Below are 21,666 nucleotides of genomic sequence, written 5' to 3'. Positions count from 1 at the left end.
GTGATTGGGCACACATCCGACTTAAAATGTTTGGTAAAAATTGGCTTCAATTACTCTTTAAGTCTCCTTAGGCAGAGGGTTCACTTACTTATTTTTCCCAATTCTGTCATTGTTTGCATGCTATCATCATTAAGATATGAAAATCTATAAATGTATGGTTAGTTTTAGTTAAAGCAGACACTGTATTTTCATTTGTGTGATTTGACAAAGATCAGCTCACATTTGATGGTGATTTTATGCAGAAATGTGAGAAATTCCGAAGGTTCAGATACTTTTTCATACCACTGTAAGGATTGATAGCTGTCTATGAATCATCAATAAGCATCTATGCTCACTGCTTACAGATGGTTGATAGTGAAATCATTGAAGCGTGTTGGATGCTTAGACAACAGATGCTGATATTGGAATATTGTTAACTCGTGTAGATGCATTGATTGGGTCATTATTTTTAAGTCTATTCAGATTGTGTTCTCAGTGCAGCTGCTGTTTGATGTTCCAAACACTCATTCTCGCAGTCCAACAATAGAAGGCACCGGGCATGATTATCCTTCATTGAGTGCACATGGAGAGTGTGTTTTTGGCTGATTAGCTGTTTAAACACACCCTTCAAATATGCGAGCTGACCAGTGGCTGCTCGTATGTGGAATGTGATTGCCATAGAAACAGTTGAGAGGGCAGGGGAGGCGGGGCTTTTGCAAATATGCAAAGGAGATCAATCACGTGAAAGGCAGGATTGGGGCATTTCTGAACATGAACATCCTGCCAAAGGTGAAAATTGATTTCAGTAAATAAAATTACAATTGGAGGAGAAATGTGGGAGAATACACTGAATTTGTAAAATTGCAATTAAATTCAATTTCCTTATTGTGGAAATGACTTTTTTTTTTTCAATGAATTGGAGTTATTAGAATGCGGGGAAAAAAAACAACTCTCAGGTGTGAGTTCAACAGTTTAAAAGTTGAAATAGATTAAATAGTAATTAAATGTGAATAAAAATGTGGAAGGAAAATATCAATTAACCACAATATCACAATTGTACAATAAATATACCAAAATATGAAATTGGACACGTTTGACTCGACTGAAAAATGTTAGAGAATACCTTCAATTTTTTAAAACATTTGCCTTCATTTCACCAGTTTTAGTCTTCTGGAAAATGTGAAATTTGCTGGAAAATGGAACATTTGGAAATGTGAATATTTCAGTGCAAATATTAAGGGTGTAACGGTACATGTATTCGTATTGAACCGTTTCGGTACTTGGCGCTCGGTTCGGAACGGAGGCGTACCGAACGAGTTTCTGACGTAATGTAACCCTTACTTTTAGAGGCTGTGAGTCGATCAGGTTATAGTTTCTTTGTGTAGATTATATTTACTCCGTCTTCTCTACTATAATGAGGACCAACACTGTAGGACAGTAAGAAACGTCCACGTCGCGACAACGTGGCCGCCGTGAGAACGCAGTGGAACGTGGCTAAAGTCAGAAAGCCAATGCACACCAGTCGCAGTGCGTAGATTTGATTTAGATGTTGCAAAAAAAAAAAAAAAAGTTACAAAATGGCTCAGTGGCGCCTCCCTGAATTTTTCAAAAAGGCCCCTCCCGTTAGGTTTTTTCAATGTAGAGCGATGAAAATTGGGGAGTCGATATGCTGTGCAAAACTGCTCCAAAAAGTCTCTTGCACGCATATTCCAAACTCAACAGGAAATCAGGTATTTTGGACTGAATGTGGAAGTTTTATCGATTTACAGAGTGCACATTTGAGACCATGGCGCCTAGGGAGTTAATTGGATCCTCCTCAAAATTGGTGAGACTGTTGTTTGAAAATTTTCACTATATTCCCCCGCTATTCCGCGAAAACCGCGAAAACGAGGGAATACAGCAAAAAAAAAATTTCAATGTGAATCCTCTCCTTTTGCGTGAAAAACAAGGGATTACATCGGAATTTTTTTTCTCGCTATATTCCTTCGATTTTTGCGGAAAAGCAATGGAATAAAGAAAAAAAAAATTGGCTGTATTTCCCCGCTTTTCGCAGTGTTAGTCCGAGTTGCGCTAAACTGCGAGGGCCTGTTCAGTCCTGCTTGCAGGCATAGTTTATTTTGTATTCTTTCAAATTATTATATATGTTTATACTGGAGTGCCACATCAAATTTCGTTGTTTCACAATGTTCGTTTCGTTCTTGACAATGACAATAAAGACCATTTATTGTATGCTACGACACTCAAATTCATACATCATCAACAATAGGCCAATAGGAGAGCAGCATACTGAAGGGGATCGGATGGGAAAGATTATGACCAATAGGGCAGCAGGATCTTATAGCGCGACTTTTAAAACAACACTATGTAACTTTATGGTTTTGGTCAATTTTAGAGACACCGGTGGACAAAAGCGGTAGTGTTTTGTCGTAAGGAAGACTGCGGTTCCCATGAGGACCAGGACACACCCACACAGTGTCGTGATGATTTCACAGAGGATTAAACGACATTTCTTTTTCCAGCAGCTGTGTGAAGGATGAATACTACTAAGGTAATGGAATCCAGTTGTGGCTAAACAATAGCATATGACGGCTAGCAACCATGTGGATTAGTGTGGCTAGCCCCCCCACCCCACCGGAAATCATTAACGCTGACGAGTTCGGTTAGGGGGTGGAGAGGGCTGCTACGCCAGCGAGTGATAGCCGGGCCAATGTTTATTCTTGAGTATCCTTTTATCTGTATTAGTCTCCCTTTTTTTCCTCCTCGGACAAAACTTTTTGTCTCTTTTGTTGCTCTGCCATCTTTGCAGAATTTGCGCGAAAGCGTTCGCATCTTTATAATGAAAGGGGGAAGTGACGTATGCTGTAAAGCAGTCAGCACATTTGAATTTATTTTGTGTGGCAGGGTTCCTGCCACGCTTCTTAAAGTTAACGAGTGCCGATGAAAGCGATACAGACCCACTCAAGATATAAAAGAGGTGTACTTCAACTAGTGGTCAGTCAGCATATCATTAAAAATGTTATGAAAATATTTTATTAAGCTTGAAAAGTTACCTCGTGTTGAAGGAAGTACATATGTATCTTTTACAGTATTGTATTGTATTGTATTTTTGTCTCTCATAACCTGAAATTTCTTTCTTAACAAGAGGCAACATTTTCCTGTGTACACGTGTTATAACCTGAAAATAAAATCCGTACAAATGTTCGTAAGTAGAAGTACCACTGTATACGCAAAATTTGAATTGAGAAGAGATCAGGAAACAGCAACTATGGTTTAAATGAATGTGAGAAAAAGTGTGAAGTATGCTCAGAGGCTGCGCAAGAGTCGTATGACGTCGAGTCTGATGAAGAAAAAAAAAAACTGCAAACGCATTTTCACACTGCTTTCATCAAACATCTTCATCGTATTCATCACTACTGTCAGTTAGCGGTGCAATTCCATATGCTTGATTTTCTCGGATGAATGACTCGCACGTTTCTCTCATGAATTTGTACTCTAGCAGTGTCATCGTCAAATCAGGAAAGCAAACGCCACAGGAATGCATTTTTTCAGTCACTTTTCACTCAAATTATGATGCTCTCGGAAACTGCCTGTGATGCATGCAGAAACAGTCAAATGGTATCAAAAGAAGTGACTGACCTATCCTGTCGAGCCTATCGATGGCGACCGTCTCAAAGGCGCGCCTCATCATGGGGTACTCCTCCAGGACTTCGTTGAAGTTGTCCACAGAGAGCGAGTACAGGCGGCAGTATGTGTCCGACCGCACGCTGGCCGTCCGTCGGCCTCGAGTCAGCAGACAGATCTCTGGAAGGAAAACACTTTTTTTTTAACGGAAATCTTTGTGCATCCCTTGTATTTATTCATGACAAAATATAAAAACAAATGCCAGGCGTTTATGGTGTCAAGTTCTCATTTGCCCTACAATGGGTTAAAGCTTGAACTCTAGAGATAAATAAAATAAAAACAACACATCAGTCCTGCTGTCAATTGCAATAATAGATAACTCGATAAAACAAAATCCTTGACGTTTTCAGTATAATATAAATATTAAATATATCACATTTGTTGAACTACAGTGGATTGATTTGATTGATTTCTCACATTTCTGCATAAAATCACCATCAAGTGTGATCTGATCTTTGTCAAACTCACACAGATGAAAATACAGTGTCTGCTTTAACTAAAACAACCCAAACATTGGTAGGTTTTCATATTTTAATGAGGAGAGCAAGTAAACAATGACAAAAGGGGGAAAAATAAGTAAGTTAACCCTCTGCCTATGGAGACTTAAAGAGCAATTAAAGCCAATTTTTACTAAATATTTTAAGTCAGGTGTGTGACCATTCACTGATGAGTGGTTTAAAAGCTGCCCTGCCCACTATAAAACACACACCTGGTAAGAAATGTCTTGATGAGAAGCGTTGTCTGATGTGCATCATGGCTCGGTCAAAAAAGCTGTCTGAAGACCTGCGATCAAAGGTTGTTGATTTGTATAAAGCTGGGAAAGGATACAAAACCATTTCTAAAACTCTGGATGTTCATCAATCGAGAGTCAGAGAAGTTGTCTACAAATGGAGTTTGGCATTGTTGCTTCTCTCTCACGGAGTGGCAGTCCACCAAAGATGATGCCAAGAGTTCAGCGCAGAATACTCAGAGAGGGAAAAAAGAACCCTAGAGTGTCTCCTAAAGACTTACAGAAATCAGTGGCCCAGTCCAATATCTCTGTGCACACATCAACTATACGGAGGAAGCCACTGCTGTCTAAAAAATATAGTTGCTCGTTTAATGTTCGCAAAAAGGCACTTGGACACTCCACAGAAGTTTTGGAAAAATATTTTGTGGACTGATGAAACCAAAGTTGAATTGTTTGGGAGTATGACACAACGTCATGTGTGGAGGAAAAATGGAAAAGTTCATCAACACCTCATCCCCACCGTGAAGCATGGTGGAGGGAGCATCATGATTTGTGGCTGTTTTGCTGCCTCAGGGCCTAGACAACTTGCAATCATTAATGGAAGAATGAATTCAAAAGTTTATCAGGATTTTTTGCAGGAAACCTGAGGTCGTCTGTCAGACACTTGAAGCTAAAAAGAGGATGGAGGCTGCAACAAGACAATGATCCAAAACACAGAAGTGAATCAACTTCAGAATGGTTTCAGGAGAACAAAATACACGTTCTGGGGTGGCCAAGTCAAAGTACAGACTTCAACCCCATTGAGATGCTGTGGAATGACCTAAAGACAGTGGTTCATGCCAGACATCCCAGGAATTTGGTTGAACTACAGCAGTTTTGTAGAGAAGAATGGGCCAAGATTAGTCCTGATTGATGCGCTAGACTGACCTGCAGCGACAGGAAGCGTCTGGTTATTGCTGCCAAAAGGGGGCCACAAAATATTAAATGTGATGGTTCACTCACTTATTTTTCCCCCTTCTGTCATTGTTTGCATGCTATCCTCATTAAAATATGAAAATCTATAAATGTTTGGGTGGTTTTAGATAAAGCAGACACTGTATTTTCATCTGTGTGATTTTGGCAATTGTCAGATCATATTTGATGGTGATTTTATGCAGAAATGTGAGAAATTCCAAACAGTTCAGATACTTTTTCATGCCACTGTATCAAATATATCACATTCTTTGGACTATATGTCAGGATGGCTTTATCTGGTCTGTGACGTTTTTGTCGTTCCGGGGTTTTATTTCGTACCCATACCGAGCCCGTACTTTGTTCTGTGTGTTTTTGACCATCAGCCTCCCTTGGACCCCGACCCATATTTCTCCTCTCCTTCAGCTCAGTCATATCAGACACCCGGGTTCAAACCAACTCCTGTGACTCGTTGGAGAAGTATTCAATCTTGCTGTTTTCTGGACCACAGACTCCCAAGATTTCAATGCTCCACTTAAGATTATAGATATACTGATAACTGTATATCATTGTCAGAGTTCAGCATTTTTGGCTGTTTGTTTCCTGGCTCATGTCACTACAAGTCGCACCAGCCAAAAAGGGGTAGACAAAAGTCCCACTGGAGTATACTGGACTGTCTCAGAAAATTAGAATACACAATATTGTGTATTCTAATTTCCTGAGACAGTCCTGTATATATACACAGGACTGTCTCAAAAAATTAGAATATTGTGTATTCTAATTTTCTGAGACAGTCCAGTATACAGTATAAGTTCTATTTAGGGGCAGAATTTTATTTAATCAGAGACCACTAACAAACATAACAATAAAATTGAAAACAACAGGCTATAAGCCTATAGCCTTATGGTAACCTAGTATATTAACAGTTATTCAGATAACTATAACCTAAACAACACAAGATTGTTCACCAAACTCTTGATCTCACTCCAAATCACTACCTAGGCAATTCAATTTCAAGTGTTCATCTTCAGTGTAACTGAACATTAACAGCGCCGCACCTGTGTATATACAGTGGGGAGAACAAGTATTTGATACACTGTCAAAGGGTTTTTCCCATTGGCAGTGTATCAAATACTTGTTCTTCCCACTGTATACGTATATATACACTCACCGGCCACTTTACCAGGTACACCTGTCCAACTGCTCCTTAACACTTAATTTATAATCAGCCAATCACATGGCGGCAACTCGGTGCATTTAGGCATGTAGACAGGGTTTAAGACAATCTCCTGTAGTTCAAACCGAGCATCAGTATGGGGAAGAAAGGTGATTTGAGTGACTTTGAACGTGGCATGGTTGTTGGTGCCAGAAGGGCTGGTCTGAGTATTTCAGAAACTGCTGATCTACTGGGATTTTTACGCACAGCCATCTCTAGGGTTTACAGAGAATGGTCCGAAAAAGTAAAAATATCCAGTGAGTGGCAGTTCTGTTGGCGGAAATGCCTTGTTGATGCCAGAGGTCAGAGGAGAATGGCTAGACTGGTTCGAGCTGATAGAAAGGCAACCGTGACTCAAATAACCACCCGTTACAATCAAGGTTGGCAGAAGAGCATCTCTGAACGCACAGTACGTCAAACTTTGAGGCAGATGGGCTACAGCAGCAGAAGACCACGCCGGAGCCACTCCTTTCAGCTAAGAACAGGAAACTGAGGCTACAATTTGCACAATCTCATCGGAGTTGGACAATAGAAGATTGGAAAAACGTTGCCTGGTCTGATGAGTCTCGATTTCTGCTGCGACATTCGGATGGTAGGGTCAGAATTTGGCGTCAACAACATAAAACCATGGATCTGTCCTGCCTTGCATCATCGGTTCCAGCTGGTGGTGGTGGTGTAATGGTGTGGGGAATATTTTCTTGGCACTTTTTGGGCCCCTTGGTACCAATTTAGCATCGTTGGAATGCCACAGCCTACCTGAGTATTGTTGCCGACCATGTCCATCCCTTTATGACCACAATGTACCCAAGTTCTGATGGCTACTTTCAGCAGGATAATGCACCATGTCATAAAGCTGGAACCATCTCAGACTGGTTTCTTGAACATGACAATGAGTTCACTGTACTCAAATGGCCTCCACAGTCACCAGATCTCAATCCAATAGAGCATCTTTAGGATGTGGTGGAACGGGAGATTCGCATCATGGATGTGCAGCCGACAAATTTGCACCAACTGTGTGATGCCATCATGTCAATATGGACCAAACTCTCTGAGGAATGCTTCCAGCACCTTGTTGAATCTATGCCACAAAGAATTGAGGCAGTTCTGAAGGCAAAACGGGTCCAACCCGTTACTAGCACGGTGTACCTAATAAAGTGGCCAGTGAGTGTATATGGAAGTCACAGGCCCAGCCAGACTGAAAAAAAAAAGTGTGACGCAGGAGCGGAACTTAGAGGGGCTCTGGGAGACCCAGTTTGCGGGCGTAAGGTGGTCATGGCTGGGCAAGGGGAGGGTTAAACAGAAAGTTAAGATGATGCACAAAGCTTTAATATAAAGTATATATTAAAATATCTCTGCCATCCGTCCCACTTTCCCGGTTGTCACCCACCTACACCAAACGATGCCCCCCAAACCCCACAATTGACAATTGTTGTCAATATTCGGCATGTTTTCGCAAAAAAAAAAAAAATCAAGCGGCTTATCAATGTGATTGGGGTCTAATGTCTTTAAATCATTCACTCCCAGCCATTTTCACCGGTGCAACCCCCTTCGCTCCTGGCCGTTTTACTGGATTTTGACTGATTTTGCAAAACCCACAGAAAATTCTGTTCTATTGCTATATAAACACGGAACCCACCAAAAGAAAGATTATACTCTCTTCTTTCAGCAGGAAAAAAAAAAGGTTAGTTCATATCTTTTTTCCCTTCCTTAGAAATCAGCATTAGAAAATAGCTGAGTTTGAGCAACTTTCCAATTTATGATATAAAAACAGAGAAATTGAGCTTTTAGTGAACGCATACATTTCAAACATAATTTTGACTTTAACACAGCTATTTTTTGCTTTAGTTACATCCCAAAAATCTGAACAATGTTTTCCTTTTACAAAATAACATAAACAACAAGACAAATAGAGCTTTTGATAGCAAAGTGACAATTTATTTACACCTAACTAACTGAGAGATGACGCTGTTGTGGCCGCGACAGCCGGGGTAAACTTTTCCCTCAACACCGCCTGTCTCTGCTCGGCGAGCAGCACGGACTCAACGGCATCGTCTGCTGCACTGGTGGTCCCGGTCGTTCTGCTCGGTCGTCCAGCGCCTGACATCCCGGGCGTCCATTCGGTTGTCTTCCGCTGCTGCCCCGGCCGTGCGGCCTGGCTGTTCGTTCCGTTGAATCGGGTTGCGGGTCTTACCAAATGCGCTACTGCCCTCCAGTGGCCAGTTTTATTGCTTTAAAATGGAATTTCAGCGTTGTGCTTTGGAGCTAAGTTGAATCAGAACCCAGAGATGGCATGGCTCAGTGGTAGAGTAGTTGTCCCCCCCCAACCCAGAGGTCGTGGGTTCGATTCTCTGCCCTGATGAACTCGCCTAAGTGTCCTTGAGCAAGATACTGTACCCCACATTGCTCCTGGTGCTTGGTCACCAGTAAGTAGATGGCGATGTAGTGTAAAGCGCTTTGAGCGCCTTGAAAGGTGGAAAAGCGCGATACAAGTATAACATCATTTACCATCTCGTGGGGAAAAAAACCTAAAAGATGTATAAGTACGTCTTTGGGACACTGAAACAATTAAAAATAGAACATATTTTTCGTTTTTGGGAGCAAATGAGTTAAGTGGCATCTTAATTGATTTGGCTTTATACTGTCCGCTTCAAACATTTTTAGACCCGGTAAACCTACTAGTCTTTCGTTATCTCCCATTGTATAAAAGTGAAGCCAAACACGACATCCGCTTTGTCATATTTCCTCGCCTTCGCTCGTCATATTTCCTGCTCTTTGCTGCGGGCTCTTGTTTGGTTCAAAAATACTGCGCACACTCTGAAAATGAGAGCACCACTACCACCCACTGAGTGGATGTGTAATTACACTTTATTCTAGTGTGGCAAAAAAAAGTGTGTTCCCGTGGTCACATGCGTTACCCCCCTGGCATCACTTTGCACCCCCCTGAGGGGGAGTACCCCACTATTTGAGAAGGATTGGTTTACACTAATCCTGTAATTTTTACAGGGCTAGTGTTTTTTGCCATTGACAGCAGGACTGGTGAACAGTGTTCGGTTATGTTGACCCGCTGACTGTAAGTGCAATTTTAATGGAGCACTCGCTATATTTGGAGACGTGGCGGTTAAAGTCTATTACATTCACTTTTTAATATTTTTTTCCTCCTCTTTCTTCTTCTGTAGCCCGTTGTCTTGACGACCATGTGTCAAGATACCATCGAGAGCGTACATGTGCACACTCATGAAGATTATGGGTGACATGACAAATGAGCACATCATCACCATCATCACAATTGTGTTGTTCTAATTGTCTGCACCTGCGTAAAAGCACATGGCTGAAAGAAACCGTTTAGGATAAACTTTCTAAACAGTAAAGAAGCATAAATAGTTTGCTGGTTTGTTTGACAAAAGCGTACAGATACTGACATTGAATGCAGTTTTAAAGGGTTTCCCCTACCTCCAAAGTAGGAGCCGTCAACCAGCTTCATGCCCACATTGCCTTTGGTTAGCACAGTGACCACACCGTGCTGGATGAAGTACATCTTCTTGCCAATAGTGCCCTCGCGCACCACATAGTCAGCCGGCTGGAAGACCTCGAAGCGCAGCTTGGTCAGCATGGCCGTCACGAAGTTGGGGTCTGCGTTGGCGAACAGCGGCATGGACGCCACTAGCTTGCGACAATTGAAGTTTACGATTTCCTGAACAAGACCAGGACAGAGGTTGTGAAAATTGATATTTGAATGGACTTCTGATGCAGTACAGTGATCCCTTGCTACTTCGCGCTTCAAAACACAGACAAGACTGAAAAAGCAGTTTCTGCTCTTGCACCCCTCTTTAAAAAACTATTGTATTGTAAGGAAAAAGAACTGTTGTGTTTGATAGAACAATATGTCTATATGCTGCCATAGCAGATTCATGGCGCATTAAGTCTCCAAACAATTTTTTTAATTTGTCCGTTTTACCCTGGAAACCCCTGTTTACAGAAGTCGCGAAACCACTTTTGTTTCAACCTAGCCATAAAAAGAGTTGCTTCAATCTGACGTCACTCGACAAAATGGCGCGGCCCGGCGAAAAGCAGACCGTCAATAGTAAAACATAAATTACACAATTAGGAAAATATATATTCATACGTATCTACTTATTTAAAAATTTACTACCCATAACACTACATGATTTTTTTAACTTTGCATGAGGATATGCTGCTATCTCTCTGCATGAGGTTATCCGATGATTTGTACAAAAGATCTATTGTACAAAAGATTGTATCTATGAATTAATACATTATTTTAGTTATTCAACGCAACGTGTTTTTTTATATTGACTTTCAGCAAGGATGTAACTAAAGAAGGCAGTTTACAGTGTGTGTTATTGACCTCAACCGTCATACCTCGTCCATGATTTGATCGCTTACGAGAAGGCAGGTTTGCTAGAGGTCAAAATGCTTTTTGATAGCCAAAATACAAAACAACTTGTCGCGACCAGCCATCTTTACTGTTTACATTCACTTGGAACAATTTGAGGTCGCAACTGGTACCATCCAAGTAGGATAAGTCCGACTTTCCACCTTCCTTGAATGCAGCATAAGTCATGAAGAACATGATTACAAAGCGATTTGGCTGGCATCCAGTTCAGGGTGTAGCCCCGCCCTTTGACCATTGTTATCTATGATAGGCTCCAGCACCCCCACAACCCACGTGAGGATAAGCGTTACAGAGAATGAATAAATATATTTTTGTTAGCCTTATTATAAAAACATGACATACAGAATACACTTGAAATGGTATTTTTTTCAAAGCTTCACACATATTTAAAAAAAAAAAAAAAAAAACCTTTAAAGACTGGACCTTTACTATATACCATAATTTTCGGACTATAAGCCGCTACTTTTTTCGTTCATTTTGAATCCTGCGGCTTACAGTCTAGTGCGGCTTATTTGTTGATTTATTTGAGTTAATAGGTAACACTTTATTTGACAGCAGTGTCATAAGATCTTCATAATTATTACATGACACTATCTTCGGCAGTACTGATTGATTATGACAGATGTCATGAAGTGTCCTCCGGCAAATTAGCTCACTAACTCCATTTTTGTCAAGCTCGGATCTTTAACATCCATTCAAACGTGAGATAATTTGCCGGATAACACTAAATGACATGTCATAAGCATACAGTACATTAATTCTCATGACAGTGTCATGTCATAACTATGACTGTCTAATGACAGTCTTATGGCGCCACTGTCAAATAAAGTGTTACCAAATATTATAACTAGCAATTAATGAAACAACTGGAACAGTAACTGAAGAAATAATTAGCACAGAACATGAATTTTGATATTTACATCTGTAGCGCTGCAATGCATGCTAGGAGGCATGTTGGATGACAACAGTGTTGACAGCAGAGGTTGACTGTCTCCCCAAAGGGAGCAGTGATGGTCAAATGAAGTTTCTTGAAGCAATGAAGCTTTGCAGCCAATTGGTTCAAAGCTCCATGGTGGATCATTTCGTGTTATGACAGTCGTATTACGCCACTGTCAAATAGTGTTACCAGTTAATATCTTTTGGTATAAATATCCCATAATACAGTGAGGACAGCTGCGGCTTATAGTCCAGTGCGGCTTATCTATGAACATGTCGTTTTCGCGCCAAATTTTGTGGGTGGCGGCTTATAGTCAGGTTGGCCTAATAGTGCGAAAATTACGGTAATTAATATTTACAGGAGACTTAATGAACAAGTGACACAAGAGTTAACAGTCTGTAAATTTATCAAAACAATGATCCCTCGCTACTTCGCGCTTCAAACTTCGCGCCCTCAGTCCATCGCGGATTTTTTTCAATTAAAAAAAAAAACAAACACATGAGCTATCCCGAGCCGATTGCGTAGTCTCACTCTACTGCCCGCCCTTTTCCTGCTCTTTCTTGTTTAGGCAATGAGAGTTATTGATTAAAGTTCACAATGATTGATAGACGTCTTCTGTTGATCATGCCACAGATTCCTGGAAGCCTCAGCATCAAAGCACCGCATGCGTCAATCATCGTTTGTACTTCCTTAATCTAAGTACATGTAAGGCCTAGACTTGAGTGGAACAACACATCTTTTTTCAGTGTGCTTCTCATCATATATGCACACGCTAGATCTCATAGGCCTCCCGAACGCCTCCCTGGAGAGGTGTTCCGGGCATGTCCCACCGGCGGGAGGCCCCGGGGACGACCCAGGACACGCTGGAGAGACTATGTCTCTCGGCTGGCCTGGGAACGCCTTGGGATCCCGCCGGAGGAGCTGGTTGAAGTGGCTGGGGAGAGGGAAGTCTGGGCTTCCCTGTTAAAGCTGCTGCCCCCGCGACCCGACCCCGGAACAAGCGGAAGATAATGGATGGATGGATGGATAGATCTCATAGGGGTTCTTATTACTGTAATACCACACCCACAGGGAGTGCACAACTAAGGCAAAAGCAGTGTGACATAAATATGTTACACCCCCCCCTTACATAACATGTCCCAGAAATAAACACAAAAGAACCTCCTGCTTTTTCCATTTTACTTATTACTTATAAATCCAATCTAGCAGGCGGTTGCCTGTCACGTGCAAGATATCGACGTTCAACATTCACTTCAGATTTTTCACTTGTGAAAACAGGTGTATTGTTTGAATTAGACACAATTACAGCAGGGTTGTTTGGTTTTGACACATTCGGTAAGCTAGACATTGTTAAACAGTTGCTGTGGCAACTCATTGTGTGTAAGTGAGGCGATGGAGCGGAGTTGAGTGAACTCACTCAATGAAGCGTCTAATAAAGACAAGCATTTTTCTACTTTACTCTTGTTCATAAATAATTCGGTTGGACAATAACATGTTTAAAACTTATAATTATTACATTTGAAGTGCTTAAAAATCATTTATTAAAATATACATATGGCGGAAAACACAGACAAGTCTGAAAAAGCAGTTTCTGCTCTTGCACCCCTCTTTAAAAGAAACTGCTGTGTTTTAAGCCAAAAGAACTGTTGTGTTTGATAGAACAATTTGTCTATATGCTGCCATAGCAGATTCATGGCGCACTAAGCCTCCGAACTATTTTTAAGTTGTCCGTTTTACCCTGAAAACCCTCGTTTACAGACGTCACGCAACCGCTTTTGTTTCAACCTACCCATAAAAAGAAGGTATGTAATTATATTTATGATTCAAAATGTCTGGCATTTTTAGCTTAGAGTCATTAATTGATGTCTAATATTTAGTTAAAAAAAAAAAAAAAAAAAAAAAAAACTTTAAAAAACAATTCACTCGCATATTTAAAACTTTTACGTCAAAATGAAAAATTTGGCATCTATAAAAAAAGTCACGGATATCTCTCATAACTATCGCTTAACTGTATTTATTTATTTTTGTTACTGTCGCATTTTCCCCGATATGTTAGATGATAAATAATCGGTCCAAAAAAAGAAAAATGGAAAAATAACATTTAAAAAGGTAACTATGTGAAAAAGAAAATAAATAAATAAAAATAAATACATAAAATAAATAACAGCTGTGTTTTGACACTCGGTGATACTTGCTACATGGAGTTTTTGGATCGAAACAAGTACGCGATCATATCTCGGTAAAATCGTGGCTTCTTTAACTCTGCTCTCGCGTGCTCTCGCCTCCAGTTAGGGTTTTGCTGTTTCAATTAAAAAAAAATGTTTTTTTTTAAATGTTCTCCTGTTAAAAAAAATTTCTTCCTCCAGAAAATTGAGATTTTAAGCTTTTCAATAATGTATCACATATGCATATAGGACAATTTTGTAATTTGGCCAAATTGGGGGTCTCAGAGCGGAACTTCAAGTCACGTTAGTGTTTTCCGCCATATAAATAAGTTATTTTTTTAAATTAATTATACTTTTGGGGAAAAAAAGTGAAAAACATGTCTTATATATATCTCTTTCCAGTGCTAAATCTGAATAAATACATTGAACAAACACACACACACACACACACACACACACACACACACACACACACAAAATTGTTTTCTTTGGGGGGGGGGGGGCGCTTCTTCGCGGTTTTTCAATTATCGCGGTGGGTTCTGATCCCCATTATCCATGAAAAACGAGGGAACACTGTATTTAACAATATGCTAGCAAAGACTGCGGTTCACAAGGAGCTTCAGTGTACGTGCACGTATGTGTGTGCTCCTACCTCTCTGAGAGGCTCATTAAGCTCCTCTAGAATGCTCTCCTCATCAAACATCTTGCCCTGATATCGGTGCTCGTAGTAGTCATGGATCTTCTGCCGGAAGTCTGCCGGTAGCTTGTGGAAAGACATATACTGCTCCACTTGTTTGTACTGAATGCCATGAGTAGGGAAGAAAAGAAGGGGGAAGAGCATTAGTATCACATTGACATGTTGTTGAGGTATAGATCAAATGGAGAAGTGATAATGATGTTCAGGCGAGAAGCCCGTGACCTCTTTCTGCCTTCAAGCAATGAGCTGAAAGAAGACACCTGCTGTGAGAAGATGCTGGTTGTGGTGTATTACACTTTTGTAGTTGCCATAAAAGACTGTCATCATCTTTTCTAAAGTATGGTTGCAAATCTATTGGCCCGTATGTAAGACGGCCTTGATTATAAGGCGACCCCCTCTTTTTCAAGACTCAAGTTTGAAAAAAGACTTTTTGAACACCAAATTAATTTTAGTACAGAAAATAATTAGAGTACATCTGAAACAAATGATTATAACAATATATTTGAGAGAAAAAGCATGTTATTTTGCCTCATTCAAATCTTAATATCTGAATATTTAAATATGTAAACTAAAGTGCAATCACATTCGTAAATGAATGGCTTCTGTTTTTTGAAATGTAAATAAACCAATCTATTGTGATAAAACAACAAAATTGCAATAACTGCTTTAACCATCAAAGTGAAGTCTAACTGTAACTGTAGTCTTGAAATAAATCTAAATAAGGAAAACCATTGCAATAAAATAATGCAAACTGGTTAAACTAGTAGCTGAGTGAACGGGGAGAGTAGCTGAGATCTATCATAAAAGAACATCGCTTCAATGATATCTGGCGTCATCTTGCGTCGTGAATGGGAATAATGTCTCGACTGCGAATATAAGACGACTCCCTCTTTTTCAGTCTTATTTCAATGCAAAAAACACCGTCTTCTATTCCGGCCAATACGGTAGTATGGTTTTTTAAAATTGTATATTACAGACTTTTACTACGAGAAATAGGGGAATAAATTGTCCATTTGCCATAAAATTCCATTAGCAAGAAATGAAACACATGATAATACTTATGGTGTCACAAACATCTAGGATTTGAACTGGGGTGTGCAGATTGTTTTATATCAACTTAGGCACCATTATTTTAAGTCTTATTTCATTTTAAGTTGTACAGTGCTGCTCAAAAGTTTGTGAACCCCCTCAACATTTTGGAATTTTCTATTATTTCAACCTGATTTCCTAATCAATCAATTCAGTAGTTTTTTTTTTTGTTTTTTTAACAGTTGTGTTGTCGAGACTAAATTAAAAAGAGTTTTCATCAACTGATGTAGGTGCAAAATTGAACTGTTTGGTCACAACCAAAACCGCCATGTCTGGCGAAAAGTCAACACTGCATACCACCAAAAGAACCTTCTCCCAACAGTGAAGCATGGAGGTGGGAATGTCAAGATCTGGGCTTGCTTTTCATCCTCAGGACCTGGACAACTCCACATAGTCCAGGGAATCATGAATTCTGAGGAATATTGTCAAATCCTAGAACATAACCTGACGCCATCTGTTTTGAAGTTAAAGCTTGGCAGAAGGTGGATCATGCAACATGATAATGATCCAAAGCATTCCAGCAATACAACCAAGGAATGGCTGAAAAAGAAGAAGATTCGTGTTCTGGACTGGCCCAGTCAAAGTCCTGACCTAAATCCCATTGAAATGCTGTGGCGGGACCTGAAGCGAGCAGTTCATGCCAGACGCCCATCAAACCTCTCTCAACTGACTGCGTTCTGCAAGGAAGAATGGGCAAAAATCCCCCAAAGTAGATGTGAGAGGCTGATTAGTCACTACAGAAACCGTTTGGTTGAGGTAATCTCTGCAAAAGGAGGCGCAATATCCTATTAACTGAAGGGGTTCACATACTTTTGCACACATGATATCTGAGTTTTTCTTAAATCAACCACTTTTGTTAAATAAAGAATGACAATATAACTATTTCTTTTGTTTCAGTCTATTATTTGGAATGTCAGTATTGTGGATTTGGGTATAACTTAACATTTAATAAGGTTATTTTAGTTTTTTTTACAAAAAATCTGACCATCGCTGTGGGGTTCACAAACTTTCGAGCAGCACTGTATATATACTGTATATATAAATATATATATATAAAGTGAGTGAAGGCAACAGTGGTGCCAGTAGTGATCTGGACACTAGGGGCAGTAACATGGCTACAACAGATACCAGGAACATTGTCCGACATCTCCATTCAGAAGAGCGCAATCCTAGGGACAGCTAAGATCCTGCGCAGAACCCTCAAGCTCCCAGGCCTCTGGTAGAGGAACCGAGCGTGAAAGGAGAGACCATACCGCCCGGGTGGGCGAGACGACAATTTTTTTTTTTCATTATATAAATATATATAAATACATATATCTGCACACCCCAGTTCAAATCCTAGATGTTTGTGATCAAAAAAGAAATTTGTTGCTTAAGTGTGTTCACCCCCTTAAAACAGCACACAACAATGTTCATAATTCACACATCACTTTTAAATGATTGTTAAATAGGTATCAGCACATATCTGCCAACATCCAAAGTACACTCAGTTAAATTTACTTGTTCTAGTGCACGTTTCAAGGCCCGGGGGCCAAATTTGGCCCACCACATTGTTTTGTGTCGTCCGTGTGGCAGCTACGCGCTCCTCTGACATCGGCCGATTTGTCCGGCGGTCATTCTCCAGCTGCTTCCCCGGCAAACGAGCTCTCTTGCCCGCAGCAGGGGAACGACGAGCTGTAACCGATTGGCGAAGACAATCGAGAACCCCGCCGCCATGCAACATGATCCGGGGTAGTTTTGTGTGATTTTTCACTTCAAAAGGCGAGAATAAGAATTTGAAACATCACTCACTTCGGGTTAGCATGTTGGCAAGCTGTCACGCCTCCTGGTTTGTTTACACTCTCCGAAGCCGGGGCAGGGAATTGACAAAAGCCAGACTAATTCGGGTGGCATAAAATGTGCTTGAAGTCGGCAGTTTTGACCATTATGGAGTAATTTTGCCATGTTGTACTGAATAAATGCATTTTTAATATTTCATATTCCATTTAGCATAAGATTGTTATTTGGCATTTATTTAGCAATTGAGGAAAAATACTTCGAAAACGAAAAAAAAAAAGAATATCCTGTAAAATTATAATATAATATAATACATAATTATTATGTATAATTAGTACAAAGATTGAAACAATGAAATTTTGCGGCTCTCTTCGTCGCATTTTTATCGTTCTGAATAATTCCCCCCCAATAAGCTGAATTCTAAATTAGATGAAACCATGACCCTGCCGATGTCAACCTCCTGCTGGGGAGGCTAGAGCGTTATAATCGCAGGCAGGGGCTAAACGGCAGATTAAAAGACTAATTTCTCATCATCTGTGCTTTGCCAAATTGTTGTATAAAGCCGAATCGTCTCAAATTAGGATTCAAATTCACATAATAATGCTATTTAAGACTTTTTTTATCCTGTGATAGGCACTTTAAGGCAAAACACTACCGCTTTTGTCCACCGGCGTTGCTAAATCGTTCAAACTGAAAAATTACAAAGTGTTTTTTTTAATTAAAAAGTGGACATTAAAACAAAGAAAGAACATGAAATTGGTGAATATTTGCTATTGTGAGGCTCAGAATAAAGAATTTGAACATATTCTAGGTAAAGAATGTTTCCAAATGATTCATCGGCTATCACAACAGTTGTTGATTATCTGTTAATCAATTCTTTGTCGATAAATCGAATCATCGTGGCAACCCTAGTTGGCAGATATCCTCCGAAGGAAACCATACCTACAATGTGGCCCGAAACAAAGATGAATTTGACACTCTTGTTCTAGTTGTCCTTTTGTCCAATCAGTGCCCCTATAATTTGGTTGGCCACCCCATTGGCCACCCCGCTTGCCAGTATATCGTTAGATTGTTGTAGCATCAGTTATGCATTTCATCCCAAATGAATGCATTTATTTTGTTTTGTTAAATGTAGGGCTGTCAAATTTATCACGTTAACGGGTGGTAATTAATTTTTTAAATTAATCACGTGAAAATATTTATCGCAATTAACGCATTCGCGGTGCGACTCATTCGCGCATTGCCGCAAACAGCCTACAATGGCTCCGTTTTACTTATATACTTAGATCAGAGGCGGTGTCAAGTGAGTGGAGTAGATACAATCGTTAATTGGGGGCGTGCATTTAATTGGCAAAAGCTTTGTCATCTCTCCCACAGCAACTATAAATATTGTGGGAAGCGACGTGGGGAAGAATGACAGGAGTTGACCTTTTTCTGAACACCCTGTGGTGTACCTAACGCAGAGAAAATATATAGCATTTGCAGCCACCACACACAGACATGGTTGCACCACTTCCCATCATGCATTTGGGTAGAACAGTTAAGTCGCTACAGTATCATTTACTGAAAGCTCAACAAATACACTAGATAGCAATATTTAGTCACAATATACAAACTCACATTTATCCTTTAAGAATTACAAGACTTTCTATCCGTGGATCCCTTTCACAGAAAGAATGTTAATAATGTTAATGCCATCTTGTGGATTTATTGTTATAATAAACAAATACAGTACTTATGTACAGTATGTTGAATGTATATATCCGTCTTGTCTTATCTTTCCATTCCAACAATAATTTACAGAAAAATATGGCATATTTTAGAGATGGTTTGAATTGCGATTAATTACGATTAATTCATTTTTAAGCTGTGATTAACTCAATTAAAAATTTTAATCGATTGACAGCCATAGTTAAATGTACACCTTATGCCTGATATATACATAACACAATAAAACAGAATAGTTGTGGAACTCGAAATGTTGACTGGACAGTTACGGACTATGCACATTAAATCATTAGTAACATCAAATATTACACAATACACCGAAGTATATCAGTAGCCATGTCCTTAAGTCTTTCTGATAGTTATCCCCTGACCATTTTACTGCAATAATATAATGAAAGCCTGAAATTATAGCTTTTAGTTTTGGCCACCCCAAGATTTTAAGTGGCCCCATCTGGCCACCCCTATGAATGGTAAATGGTGTTATACTTGTATAGCGCTTTTCCAATTTCTGGAGGCGTCACTGTGTCCATTTTGTTCCTGTCCAAAACATTCTACAAATGGCTTTTAATAATCTTGCAATATGATTTAATAAAGCACTTTGCCTTGAGTGTGTGCCTGAAACATTTTTTTACCTTTTATTGTCCAGGCAACAGCTTTTTAAATATGTATTCAGTTGACTTCTAATATAACAAATCTGTCTGTCTATACATGCTTTATTCATAAGGAATGAATTGCATCACTGAAATATTCAATATTGTTACCAGATTTATCCTGTGCACGATGTGACGTTTATTAAATGTTTTATGAACAAAAAAACCCAACAACCTTTCTTTCACTATTCCATGTCCAAACGCAACAAATGAATAGTATATAAAAGAAAGCAAAGGGCACACGTGTCCCCCCCCCCCCCCCCCCGACAGTGTTGATAAATATGTAAGCAAGTGCCAATAAAAGACGATGTCATGTTTTCTCCACACAAAGACGTATTCATAAAGTTCAGTGAGTGCAAACGCGATGTTTCTTAACATGTTGATGGAAACTTCTATACATTATAATGACATTGTGTCAACCACGGGACAAAGCTGCCAATTATTGCCTATTCACCAGAGAGGCACATAGCATTATAAGTGGAACAATATAAAGTACAGTATGTCCTACCTGGAATAAAAGAATAACAAACTCAGTATAAATGTATGTTCATTGAATTGTGTCAATGTGTATTGTGTTTGGAGGGTATTGAAAAGTATGGCACAAATTAGTTTTTATGCATAATGGTCTTTTTAACAGAGGTGTGTAGACTTTTTAGATCCACTGCTTTTTGTGCCTGGTGTATTTAAAAATCAATTCTTGCTCCAATGATGAAAAAAACAATGCCTTCATAAGGAAATAATGTCTGGAGGAATTCTGAGAAGTACCATGTACGCATTGATTTTTCCCTCTTACAAGATCAATAGGGGCTCTTGCTTGGCTATATAATATTGTGATACACATCAGTTGGAACAGTGTCGCTTGATAATTGCAACCAGAAGGCTGCTGACCACAAAATAACTTTCAAATCTAACATAAGGACTTTCCCCAACCTTGTGTTTGCGGGCATGTGTGTACGTGTCACGCTGCGTGAGTCACGACTCTGTGGAATCAGCTGTCAATTGGATGAGCGGTATTTTCCAAGCCGAGGGTCAAGGGATGCAGCGTCCGCTGTCTGACAACAACAACAAACTCTCGCACTTCACATTTTCTTCACGGCTTCTTGCCTCTTGTTGAAATGCATGAGAGTCAAACATTCACTACAATTGCCATTCATTCGGAATGGATAGTAATTAGAGAACGTGCTAGGGGTTGGTAATTGACTGAAATATATATCAAATTTATATAGGAGTATATACTGTAGGTGCCCACCAAGTTAGAATTTGGGGGTTAAAGAATGGTTGAAAAAATAAAATGGATGGATTAAAGATGTTGAATTTTTAACTTCATGTTGTTGTACTAGATCAGGTGTGTCCAACTATGGCCCTTAGGCCAACTGCAACCCGCTGTCCAGTATTTATTGGCCCACAGAAGGGACCCAGCCTACACGCAGACTATGCAGCTGCTTAGGGCCCCTGACCACTAGGGGGCCCCCAATTTGGCAATTGTTTAATTTATATTCTATTTTGTTTACTACAGTTTGCTTTATTTGACTTTTGTGAGTTTTGATACTTGATTACAAGCTTAAAAAAATAAAAGTCCTTCCTTAACTTCTTTATTTCCTCTTTTAGAAAAAGGTTTGGCGCTATCTACTGTAAGTTCTGACAGTCATTTGG

At 39.8% G+C, this 21,666-nt stretch overlaps 1 protein-coding gene across 1 annotated transcript in view; it reads right to left on the bottom strand.

Moving 5' to 3' along the window:
• The window catches only part of hcn2b (hyperpolarization activated cyclic nucleotide-gated potassium channel 2b), a 61,208-nt gene that overhangs the window by 6,432 nt on the left and 33,110 nt on the right, over positions 1-21,666 (bottom strand). Inside the window, exons 5-7 of the mRNA XM_057842288.1 lie at positions 14,726-14,872; positions 10,008-10,248; positions 3,616-3,780 (exon numbers count right to left, since the gene is read on the bottom strand). Of these exons, the coding sequence (XP_057698271.1) occupies positions 3,616-3,780; positions 10,008-10,248; positions 14,726-14,872 (553 nt within the window). The remainder of the gene's footprint in view (positions 1-3,615; positions 3,781-10,007; positions 10,249-14,725; positions 14,873-21,666) is intronic.

This window comes from Corythoichthys intestinalis, chromosome 7, assembly GCF_030265065.1.
Source record: "Corythoichthys intestinalis isolate RoL2023-P3 chromosome 7, ASM3026506v1, whole genome shotgun sequence".
Lineage (NCBI taxonomy): Eukaryota > Metazoa > Chordata > Actinopteri > Syngnathiformes > Syngnathidae > Corythoichthys > Corythoichthys intestinalis.
Note: the sequence above shows the minus strand (reverse complement) of the source record. Positions and strands in the feature narration are given on the sequence as shown.